Source organism: Tachyglossus aculeatus, unplaced genomic scaffold (assembly GCF_015852505.1).
Source record: "Tachyglossus aculeatus isolate mTacAcu1 unplaced genomic scaffold, mTacAcu1.pri scaffold_138_arrow_ctg1, whole genome shotgun sequence".
Taxonomy (NCBI): Eukaryota; Metazoa; Chordata; class Mammalia; order Monotremata; family Tachyglossidae; genus Tachyglossus; species Tachyglossus aculeatus.
In genome coordinates, this window is record NW_024044865.1 from 365270 (window position 1) to 377191 (window position 11922).

An 11922-nucleotide genomic window follows, 5' to 3' on the forward strand; every position below is an offset into this window, starting at 1 on the left:
GCAATGTTGCGGAGCTGAGACCGGCAGGTTTGGGTGACGGCTTGGATGTGAGGGGTGAACGAGAGACCGGAGTCGAGGTTGTGGGCTTGTGAGACGGGAAGGATGGTAGTGCCGTCAGCAGTGATGGGTAAGTCAGGGAGAGGGCAGTGTTTGGCAGGGAAGACAAGGAGTTCAGTTTTGGACATGTTGAGTTTCAGGTGGTGGGCAGACAGCCAGATGGAGATGTCCTGAAGGCAGGAGGAGATACGAGCCTGGAGGGAGGGGGAGAGAGCAGGGGTAGAGGTATAGATTTGGGTGTCATCAGCGTAAAGATGATAGTTGAAGTCGTGGGAGCGAAGGAGGTCACCAAGGGAGTGAGTGTAGATCGAGAACAGAAGAGGACCAAGAACTGAACCTTGAGGAATCCCCAAAGTAAGGGGATGGGAGGGGGAGGAGGAGCCTGCAAAAGAGACTGAGAATGAACGACCGGAGAGATAGGAGTAGAACCAGGAGAGGACGGAGTCTGTGAAGCCAAGGTTGGATAGCATGTTGAGGAAAAGGGGGTGGTCCACAGTGTCGAAGGCAGCTGAGCGGTCGAGAAGGATTAGGATAGCGTATGAGCCGTTGGATTTGGCAAGCAGGAGGTCATTGGTGACCTTTGAGAGGACAGTTTCTGTGGAATGTAGGGGACGGAAGCCAGAATGGAGGGGGTCGAGGAGAGAGTTGGTGTTGAGGAATTCGAGGCAGCGCGTGAAGACGACTCATTCAAGGAGTTTGGAAAGGAATGGTAGGGGGGATATGGGGCGACAACTAGAAGGTGAGGTCGGGTCAAGAGATTATTTTTTAGGATGGGAGAGACATGGACATGCTTGAAGGAGGAGGGGAAGGAACTAGTGGAGAGTGAGCGGTTGAAAATGGAAGTTAAGGAGGGGAGAAGGGACGGAGTGAGAGATTTCATGAGATGAGAGGGAATGGGGTCAGAAGCACAGGTGGCCGGAGTAGCACTTGAGAGGAGGGAGGAGAGCTCCTCTGAAGATACTGCTGGGAAGGATGGGAGAGTAGCAGAGAGTGCTGAAAGCCGGGGGGTTTGAGAAGTGGGGGGAGTGACTTTGGGGAGGTCAGACCTGATGGATTTAATTTTATTAATGAAGTAGGAGGCCAGATCGTTGTGGGTGAGGGAAGGAGGAAGGGGAGGAACCGGGGGTCTGAGAAGGGAGTTGAATATACGGAAGAGCTGACGGGGATGATGGGCATGGGTGTCAATAAGGGAGGAGAAATAGTTTTGTCTGGCAGACTAGAGGGCTGAGTTAAGGCAGGAAAGGATAAACCTGAAGTGAACGAGGTTGGCATGGTGTTTAGACTTTAGCCAGCAGCGTTCGGCAGCTCGAGCATAGGAGCGAAGGATGCGGACAGTGGTAGTGATCCAGGGCTGTGTGTTAGTGGTACGAGAGCGGCGGAGAGAAACGGGAGCGAGTGAGTCTAGCTGAGTACACAGGGTAGAATCGAGAGCAGTAATCTGATCATCTGATCAGGGGATCATCTGATGTCTTGGCAAACGACTCGTGGGCTGTATACAGCAGCCTAGCTCCATGGTTAGGGGCTGTGGGAAGCCAAGAGGTGTATGGTAGCACGGAGTGAGTAATGGGAAAAGAGATGCGGCATGACATCGTCCAAATATTAAGAGCCCGGGAGGCCCCCCTCACCATGTACCATGTGCCAGCTCACTGGGGGACCCCCGGGAATGAGGAGTCAGACGCGCTCATGCAATTGCGGGAGGCACGGCCCACTAACTCCATCCAGGGGATACATGAGGCACTAGCTCATAGAGTGGTGGATGCCACGTGGATGCCTTCTGGGGACCAGAGTGGGAAATAACCTGCAGGGAGGTATGCAAATTCTTGCAAGATTGTAAGCATTGTACGCCAAATAATTTGTGACCATATGGCCAACATGGGGCCCCTGCTCCTAAACCAGGGAAAGAGATACTCACTCACCGCAGTGGATTCTATTACGGGAGTGGCGTTTGCCTACCAGGTGGCATTAGCCATGCACGTTGCTACTGTACAAGGGCTTCAGGTGAAGGGGACTGGATATGGCTTGTGGGCCTACATAGATTCTGATCAGGGGACCCACTTTACGGGGCATGAGGTCAAGGAGTGGGCCACGCAATATGACATTCTGTGGCTCTTACCCTATTGGAAGGTGACACCACCACTCCAGCACCATTGACCAGCAGAACCGACGTGTGTTGGGATGCTGCCCCCAGAGGACGATGATTGCCTGCCACTGTAATCGCAGCTGGAGAATACAATTGGATGTGAGAGACTGTGATGGTACTTAAAACCACTGCGCAGGTGCCCTACCACATGATGGATACTTCTCATGATTGGAGTGTGAACATCACGATGTCAAAGACAAATGTCACCATTGTCACCGTGGAGGGCACCATGTCGTGGCAGATCACCAATGACACGGTCATGAAAACGGCCTGGCTGCACTTCAACCCGGTAACCGAGAAACTGGCCGGATATGAGGATCAGGGTGCATTAGCGGCACCCATCACGCCACCTTGGAGATGCCCCTCCCGGAACACCCCTCCATGGCACAATAATAATAATAATAGCATTTAGTAAGTGCTTACTATGTGCAAAACAGTGTTCTAAGCGCTGGGGAGGTTACAAGGTGATCAGGGTGTCCCACTGGGGGCTCACAGTCTTAATCCCCATTTTACAGATGACGTAACTGAGGCCCAGAGAAGTTAAGTGACTTCCCCAAAGTCACACAGTTGACAAGTGGTGGAGCCGGGATTTGAACCCATGACCTCTGACTCCAAAGCCCGTGCTCTTTCCACTGAGCCATGCTGGTATGGTTATTGGTTGAACGCCCCCACCCCGGGCTGGGAAAATGCCAAAGATGGTTCCTGGAACTCGGGCACGCCCCTCTTCGTTGTTAAAGTAATACCGGACAATATGGACAATGGATACCCAGGTACCAGGGCTGCATACGTATGGGAAGCCACCCTGGAAGGGGCTTGCCTGTTCACCCAGACTCGATGGACTACCGAGACAATTTCCTAGTCGTTGGAACTGTGGTGGGTAGATACCCATCACCCAAACCTCTCTGCTGCCCTGCCCCAGCTCTGGCAACAATGGAACTGGTGGGCAGGGAACCGGTTGCCGGCAAGGGCCCCCGGACGGCGAAAGAGAGACATCACTGGACGGGTAGGCAGCGCATTGGGGGTATGGAACGAAGCGGACATACAAGACCTATGGGATTCCCTAGACCAAAACCTACAAAATGAAAGCCAGATCCAGCAGCTAATTATCAGTGGAATTTTGCAGGACGCCGGGGAAAGAATGGTACTGTCAGCTGGAACTCTGAAAACGTGGGTGGGGGTCCTCACAGAGGAGCTGGCCCGTTGGGCCTGAAACATCACCTGGTGGGATGCCGGCATCCAGACTCAGTTAGCACTGCTACTCTATCTCACCACCCAAATGGAAAAAGTAAGCCGAGCACAGTGGCCCCCCAGCCTGGCTCCTCTGTATACAGCCTTTGTTGTATGGTCGGCCATTCAGGTACTATTCGGCAGGTGTACCACCCATTACTGTAAACTGAGGGCATTCCACCCGGTGGGCAACCCGCCACTGCGAGCCACAGCCCTAGGGGGATTAGGGATTGTGCAGGATGGCAAGCGGGTCGTCCCCTGAGAGAGATGTTGGAATGGTGGAATGGGTCCAGGAATCAGTGGGAGCCTTTTTCCCCTTCTGGATGTACCCAAGTAAAGAGGGACTGATTCTGCTCATATGACCCCAGGGAAAGAGAGAGAGTACCGGATTGTTGGCTGATTTCCATCACCAGGGTGGAGGAGGCAGACTACTGGTATTTGGGTAATGGGAAATTATGTTGGATTTGCGGAGAACATATAAACATAACCATGATCACTTTTAATTATAATATTAATGCTGCCTGTGCTAATTAAATGCTCGTTTGTAGTAATATGTCTTTTGTAAGGTTGAGCGTTGGTAATCATATCGACCTGTCCAGATGGGAGCGGCATGGACATCATACCCTCCTCTGGGACGCTCCAACGGATATAGTGGATTCAGTAGCTTGGCCGGAGCAAGTGGAGGAGGCCACAAAAGTGATACGATAAGCCCTGGCAGATGCACAACAAGATTCGAATCGCACCGCACTCCACCTAACCAAAGCCGGACTTCAGATACAAACACTGAACCAAAAGATGGTGACAGACTGCGGGTGGGTCTCATGGCTGTAGAGGTGCGGGAGTGTAGGAGCGGGATATTGGTCCCAGTGGATCGTGCTAGGGTGCATCGTGCTAGGGTGCATCGTGCTCTGTGCAGCTTTGGTGCTAGGATGTTGTTACTTGAGCAGGCCCTCCACCAAAACTATCGTGGTCCCCATCTCCAGATTGCTCTAGGCGTAGGTGGAGATGAAGGGGTGGAGTGTGGGGGGAGTGCCCCCTCCTTCCGCCTGAGCAACACACAGCAAAGACACAGAACTGCTACACTACAAGGTTGCGGAACTGTCCCAAAAAGACATACATCCTGGGAATATGGGGAGGGCTAACCGGTATGAGAGGGCTTTGTATATAAGAGACATTGATACTATTTTTAGTTGTAGGTGTTTAGACCGAGCCCTGCAGAGCCTGGGCTCTTATCTCTGATCTCTGATCTCCCATCCTCGTGTCTCTCCCCACTTCAGTCCATACTTCATGCTGCTGCCTGGATTGTCTTTGTCCAGAAACGCTCTGGGCATGTTACTCCGCTCCTCAAAAATCTGCAGTGGCTACCAATCAATCTGCGCATCAGGCAGAAACTCCTCACGCTCGGCTTCAAGGCTCTCCATCACCTCGCCCCCTCCTACCTCACCTCCCTTCTCTCCTTCTACAGCCCAGACCGCACCCTCCACTACTCTGCCGCTAATCTCCTCACCGTGCCTCGTTCTCGCCTGTCCGGCCATCGACCCCCGGTCCACGTCATCCCCCGGGCCTGGAATACCGTCCCTCTGCCCATCCGCCAAGCTAGCTCTTTTCCTCCCTTCAAGACCCTACTGAGAGCTCATCTCCTCCAGGAGGCCTTCCCAGACTGAGCCCCGTCCTTCCTCTCCCCCTCGTCCCCCTCTCAATCCCCCCATCTTACCTCCTTCCCTTCCTCACAGCACCTGTATATATGTATATATGTTTGTACATATTTATTACTCTATTTATTTATTTATTTATTTTACTTGTACATATCTATTCTATTTATTTTATTTTGTTAGTATGTTTCGTTTTGTTCTCTGTCTCCCCCTTTTAGACTGTGAGCCCACTGTTGGGTAGGGACTGTCTCTATATGTTGCCAACTTGTACTTCCCAAGCGCTTAGTACAGTGCTCTGCACACAGTAAGCGCTCAATAAATACGATTGATTGATTGATTTAAGGATGCCACTATTGAGATTTTTACTGGGCTACATAAGTGTGACTAACAATTCCTTCCACACTGTGGGCATATAAAGATGCTCCCTTCCCCCTTTTTGGATATTTGATAAGTGCTTACTATGAGTCAGGCACTGTTCTAAGCACTGGGGTAGATACAAGATGGTCAGGTTGGACACAGTCCGCGTTCTAAATGGGGCCGACAGTTTTAATCCCCATTTTACAGGAGAGGTAACTGAGGCACAGAGGAGTCAAGTAACTTGCCCAAGGTCACGCAGCAGACAAGTAGCAGAGCTCGGATTAGAAAACAGTTCTTCTGACTCCCTGGCCCTTTGCTACACTATTGCATTTGTCATCCCCAGTTTTAACCAGTGAATCAATGCCGTGTATGGAGCACTTACTATGTGCAAAGCACTGAATTAAACACTTAAATAATAATAGCAATTGTGGTATTTGTTAAGCATTTACTATGTGCCAAACACTGTTCTAAGCACTGGCATAGATACAAGGTAATCAGGTTGCCCGACGTGGGGCTCACAGTCTTAATCCCCATTTTACAGATGAGGTAATTGAGGCACAGAGAAGTTAAGTGGCTTGCCCAAGATCACATAGCAGACAGGTCGCATAGCCAGGATTAGAACACACATCCTCTGACTCCCAAGTCCATTCTCTTTCCATTAAGCCACGCTGCTGGGAAAGTACAACATAATAGAGTTCGTAGAAATGATGTTGGAACACAAGGACTTTATTTGTAACTGCTGAATGCCAGGCTGATCTGTCAGCTTCTGCTGTCTCCCCGATTATAGACACTATGCCACATCATTTGGGGTTTTGTTTCACTTGATCTTGAAAGCATTTCTGCTTCTGATCAATCGATTAATTGATTCTATTGCCCACCCTGCTCATGGTTACCTTATTTCAGCTCACCCAAGAGCAGCTGTTTGGGTTTCTTGGGTCATCCATTTTCCTACAACGCCCCACCAAGTGAAACAAACAAAGGGACCAGAGACGCTTTGGCCAATCAATCACTCAGTGCTATTTATCGAGCGTTTACATAAGGAGCAATGTTGTAAGTGCTTGGGAGAGTGTGATACTTTGATGCCGATGGATTGCCAGTTTTCCAAGGTCACGTTATTTGTGACGCTCTCTAGTCATTGGATACTAAGTATTGTTTATAGGCAGGGTTTTTGGAACTTTTCTAGAAGTCAGATGTGGCATCTGTTCGTTATGGTATTTGTTAAGCATGTACTATGTGTCTAATGCTGTTCTAAGCACTGGGGTAGATAGACATTTATCAGATTAGACGCAGTCTCTGTCCCACATGGGATTCACAGCCAAAGTACTTGGGAGAACAGGCATTGAATACCTATTTATAGTTGAGGGAACTGACGCACAGAAAAGTTAAGTGCTTTGACCAAGGTCACACAACAGGCAAGGGGCAGGGGTGGGATTAGAGCCCAGATCCTCTGACTCCCAGCCCCATGGTTTTTCCAGTAGACCATGCGGTTTCTCTCTTTTGTGCAATATAATTCCTCCATTATAATTGCTCCATCTATCTTCAGATTCATTTGGATCTGGATATCATGTAGGCTCCCACTCTCTAAAAGGAAGCCTTAATGGTCTTGATTCTGTTTTCTACTTCTTTTTCTATTTTTGCATCATTTAAGGATGTGAAGAATTGAGGGTCAGTATTTAGGTCGGTGTCACTGTTGGAGATTCTTTTTTGTGTATAGGGTGGTAAATAACCTTGATTTTCAAATTAATTGCTAGTCCACAGCAATTTGCTGACAGGTGGTTCCCTGGAGAAGTGGTCCCTAGAAAGAGCTCAAGCCTGAGAATCAGCGGACTTGAGTTATAATCTTGGCCCTGCCATATCATCATCATCATCAATCGTATTTATTGAGCGCTTACTGTGTGCAGAGCACTGTACTAAGCGCTTGGGAAGTACAAGTTGGCAACATATAGAGACAGTCCCTACCCAACAGTGGGCTCACAGTCTAAAAGGGGGAGACAGAGAACAAAACCAAACATACTAACAAAATAAAATAAATAGAATAGAAATGTACAAGTAAAATAAAATAAATAAATAGAGTAATAAATATGTACAAGCATATATACATATATAAAGGTGCTGTGGGGAAGGGAAGGAGGTAAGATGGGGGGATGGAGAGGGTGACAAGGGGGAGAGGAAGGACGGGGCTAAGTCTGGGAAGACCTCCTGGAGGAGGTGAGCTCTCAGTAGGGCCTTGAAGGGAGGAAGAGAGCTTGCTTGGCGGATGGGCAGAGGAAGGGCATTCCAGGCCCGGGGGATGACGTGGGCCGGGGGTCGATGGCGGGACAGGAGAGAACGAGGTACGGTGAGGAGATTAGCAGCAGAGGAGCAGAGGGTGCGGGGTGTGCTGTAGAAGGAGAGAAGGGAGGTGAGGTAGGAGGGGGCGAGGTGATGGAGAGCCTTGAAGCAGAGGGTGAGGAGTTTCTGCCTGATGCGCAGATTGATTGGTAGCCACTGGAGATTTTTGAGGAGGGGAGTAATATGCCCAGAGCGTTTCTGGACAAAGATAATCCGGGCAGCAGCATGAAGTATGCCATATGTCTGCTGTGTGACCTTAGGTAAGTCACTTAACTTCTCTATGCCTCAGTGACCTCATCTACAAATGTAATGTCTGTTTCCCCTGAAAGACTGTAAGGTCCTCATGGGCGGGGATCATGTATACCCATTCTGCTGTACTGTCATTTTCTAGGTTCTTCATTCAGTGTTCTGCACACAGTAAGCATTCAGTAAATACTATTGATTGATCTCAGAACCTTTTCTGACCCATTATTCAGTAGAGCTATAGGTAGAGAAGCAGAGTGTCTCAGTGGAAAGAGCACGGGCTTTGGAGTCAGAGGTCATGGGTTCAAATCCAGACCCTGCCAATTGTCAGTTGTGTGATTTTGGGAAAGGCACTTAACTTCTCTGAGCCTCAGTTCCCTCATCTGTAAAATGGGGGTTAAAATTGTGAGTCCCACGTGGGACACCCTGATAACCTTGTATCTCTCCAGCGCTTAGAACAGTGCTTTGCACATAGTAAGCGCTTAACAAATACCACACTATTATTGTTGTTAAAGCACCCTCTCAGGATCGCATCTGGAGAATTTCCAGTACTCTACCAATCTCGACTATGGGAGGGAGAGTCAAACAGAGGCCTACCCATTCCATTCCTAGCTTGGGCAGTGGCTAGGAGTGGAAAACAATCTGCTACATATCAAAACTCACCTGTGTTGGGAAGCAGCGGCATGGGAGAGAGTTGAGAGTGGAGAATCATTTACTGAGAGGAAGATGCAATGGTAGACCACTTCTGTACTTTTACCAAGAAAGCTCTCTGGATATGTTACCAGAGCGATTGCAGATGGAGGTGGGGCAATCTGGGAGAGAGGTGTCCATGGAGTCTCTGTGGGTGGGAGACAACTCAACATCCACAAGACAATAGGGTAAAACCACCCCCAAATTAAAAAGAATCTCTCATTGAATTACAATGTATGCTACCAGTGGGCAGGGAAGGCATGGCTTCTTTACATTTTCCAATCCCAAACACTTAGTACAATGAACCGCGTTTAGTGGAGTGCACTCAGTTGGTGTTCAATGAATATTTTGTCAGAGTAGTTCTTGCAGTGTCCATTATTATTGTTATTAAGTGCTTACTACAAGTCAGCTATTGTAGTAAGTGCTGGGGTAGACACAAGCTAATCAGCTAGGACATGGTCCCTGTTTCACATGGAGTTCACAGCCTAAGTAGGAGGGAGAAGAGATATTTCACCCCCAATTTACAGATGAGGCAACAGAGACTTTAAGTGATTTGCTCAAGGTTACACAACAAGCCACTGGCAGAGCAGCGATTAGAATCCACTTCCTCTGACTTCCAGGCCTATGCTCTTTCCATTAGACCAGGCTCCTCCTCATCGTTTAATGACACTCCTTCCCTTTATTCTCTATGCTTGCATTAGGAAAGGCTATAAATGAACGACAAGTAATCAGAGGATGGTGGTAAAACAGCATCTAAAACTAGAAGATATCCAAGTGATCAAAGAAATGATGTTCACTTGGCCTCTGACCTAAAATCGATAAAAATAATCGACCAAGTTTCCCTTGATCAGTACAGTGTGTGTTCTCCAAAAAAGCGGGTAAGAACATTCTGCAGCTGATTTCCTCATTTATATTAATGACACTTTTCCTAAGTTGCCACTTATTCAAGGGCAAAAGTCACTGTTTTGCTCAGTGACTTTCTAATGGCATTTATCATCTCTGCATTTCTCAATGTGTAGATGTAGGGATTTAGCATGGGGGTTATCATCGTATAAAATACTGCAACAGCCTTGATAATGGATGAAGTAGTTGTGTGCTGCATATATTCAAAGATGCATGGAATAAAGAAGAAGATGACAACAGTGAAGTGGGAGGCACAGGTGGAGAGAGCTTTGAGTCTACCCACGGCACTGTGGGTCTTCAGGGAGTGCAAGATGAAGGCATAGAAAATCATCAACAGGATAAAGATCAACATGCACATGCCACTACTGTTAGCAGCAACCAGCACATTCAAGGTGTGAGTATCGGAGCAGACCAGTTTCAGCAAGGGGTATAAATCGCACATAAAGTGGTCGATGACATTGGGGCCACAGAATGGTAAATGTGCCAAGAAGAGATTTTGAACTGTGGCGTGAAGGAAGCCTCCGGCCCAGGCCAAGGCCACCAGTGAGCTACAGAGATGTCTGCTCATGATGGCCGTGTAGTGCGATGGCTTACATATCGCCACATAACGGTCATAGGCCTTCACCGTGAGGAGAATGATTTCAGCCTCAGAAAAAATATGCTCTCCAAAGACCTGGGTCATACAGCCTTTGAAGTAGATGATTTTCTTTTCAGAGAGGGAGTCAATGATCAGTTTAGGTGTATTGACTGAGGAATAGCAGGCATCAAAGAACGACAAGTGAGCCAGAAAGAAATACACGGAGGAGTCCAGAGTCTGACTGGAAGCTACGGTTACCACAATGATCAGGTTTCCAACCACGGTGACTATGTAGATGATTAAAAACAAAACAGAGATAATTTTCTGCATACTTGGGTCCTGTGTGAGTCCCAGTAGAATAGATTCTGTCACATTGTTTTCATTCTCCATCAACTCGAGATAGGCACTCAGTACACCAGTGAGAGCTGCAGATTTGGTAAAGAGAACGGTGATCCTTGTTAGGTTTGTCTTGAGATGATTAAACGATGACTCATAAAGGAGCTCAAAACACTTTCATTCATTAATTCATTCATTCAATAGAATTTATTGAGCGCTTACTGTGTGCAGAGCACTGTACTAAGCACTTGGAAAGTACAATTCAGCAATGAAGAGAGACAATCCCTGCCCACATAGTGATTACAGTCCAGAAGGGGGGAGACAGACGTCAAAACAAGTAAACAGGCATCACTATAAATAAATAGAATTATAGAGATATACACATCAAAAGAAGTAAACAGGCATCAATATAAATAAATAGAATTATAAACGTACATATATACATATATAGATAAGTGCTAAATCATGGGATTTATAGTGGGAGCCCATCCATTTTTATCCTGCCTTCTTCTCTGAATCAAGGCAGTAGGGAGGGGACTCCTGGGTCTCTTTCCTACCAGAAACGTGCAATTTGGAGCTGAATGCTGATGAAAAATAACCCACTCCAGCTTCAAGCCTTGCTGTTCCTGCTAGGACATGCTGATATCCTTCAACAACTAGACGGGGCAGCTAGGAAGCATCCAAAATCAGGGTCTTCCTGGACGAATTGTGAAATACAGTCAACGGGACAGCATACAGTAGCCTTCACATCAGCGTCCTTTCCATAGATAACAAACTTCCCAATTGTCTGTTCTCTTAACTGCCAGTTGATTAATGCATTTATGGCTCCAGAAATGGACTCAAGACTAATATTTCCCAGATCTCTAAAAAGACTCATAAAGACTTAGCTTGAGTTGCAAATCTAACACCAACCAGATAGGAAACCTGCATGACTTAATAATAATGATAATGATGGCAATAATAATAGTTATGTGCCACACACGGTGCTAAACCATGGCATAGATACAGGATACAGGATACAGAAACAGGAATTCCAAGACTGAACTCCTTGTCTTCCCTCCCAAACCCTGCCCTCTCCCTGACTTTCCCATCTCTGTTGACGGCACTACCATCCTTCCCGTCTCACAAGCCCGCAACCTTGGTGTCATCCTCGACTCCGCTCTCTCATTCACCCCTCACATCCAAGCCGTCACAAAAACCTGCCGGTCTCAGCTCCACAACATTGCCAAGATCCGCCCTTTCCTCTCTATCCAAACCGCTACTCTGCTCGTTCAAGCTCTCATCCTATCCTGTCTGGACTACTGCATCAGCCTTCTCTCTGATCTCCCATCCTCGTGTCTCTCCCCACTTCAATCCATACTTCATGCTGCTGCCCGGATTGTCTTTGTCCAGAAACGCTCTGGGCATGT

The 11922-nt window shown here is 47.8% G+C and overlaps 1 protein-coding gene and 1 non-coding gene across 2 annotated transcripts; one reads left to right on the top strand and one right to left on the bottom strand.

Moving 5' to 3' along the window:
* Positions 1–4359: 4359 nt before the first annotated feature.
* LOC119923055 (olfactory receptor 4C13-like) lies at positions 4360–10567 on the bottom strand. Its single transcript, XM_038742621.1, has 2 exons — positions 9659–10567; positions 4360–4413 (listed from the first exon to the last, which is right to left on the bottom strand). The coding sequence occupies exons 1-2, from the start codon at positions 10565–10567 to the stop codon at positions 4360–4362; spliced, it is 963 nt and encodes a 320-aa protein (XP_038598549.1).
* Positions 8524–8660, top strand: LOC119923060. Its single transcript, XR_005448756.1, has one exon. It is a non-coding gene; the product is annotated as a small nucleolar RNA SNORA7 (small nucleolar RNA).
* Positions 10568–11922: the final 1355 nt, after the last annotated feature.

Bases quoted from the DNA above. Each gene is read 5' to 3' on its own strand.
- LOC119923055 (XM_038742621.1), bottom strand. From the start codon at position 10,567: ATGGAGAATGAAAACAATGTGACAGAATCTATTCTACTGGGACTCACA. The intron at 4,414-9,658 runs GTGACTTTTGCC...ACCTACGCCTAG, and splicing joins GAAAGTCACTGAGCAAAACA to AGCAATCTGGAGATGGGGAC.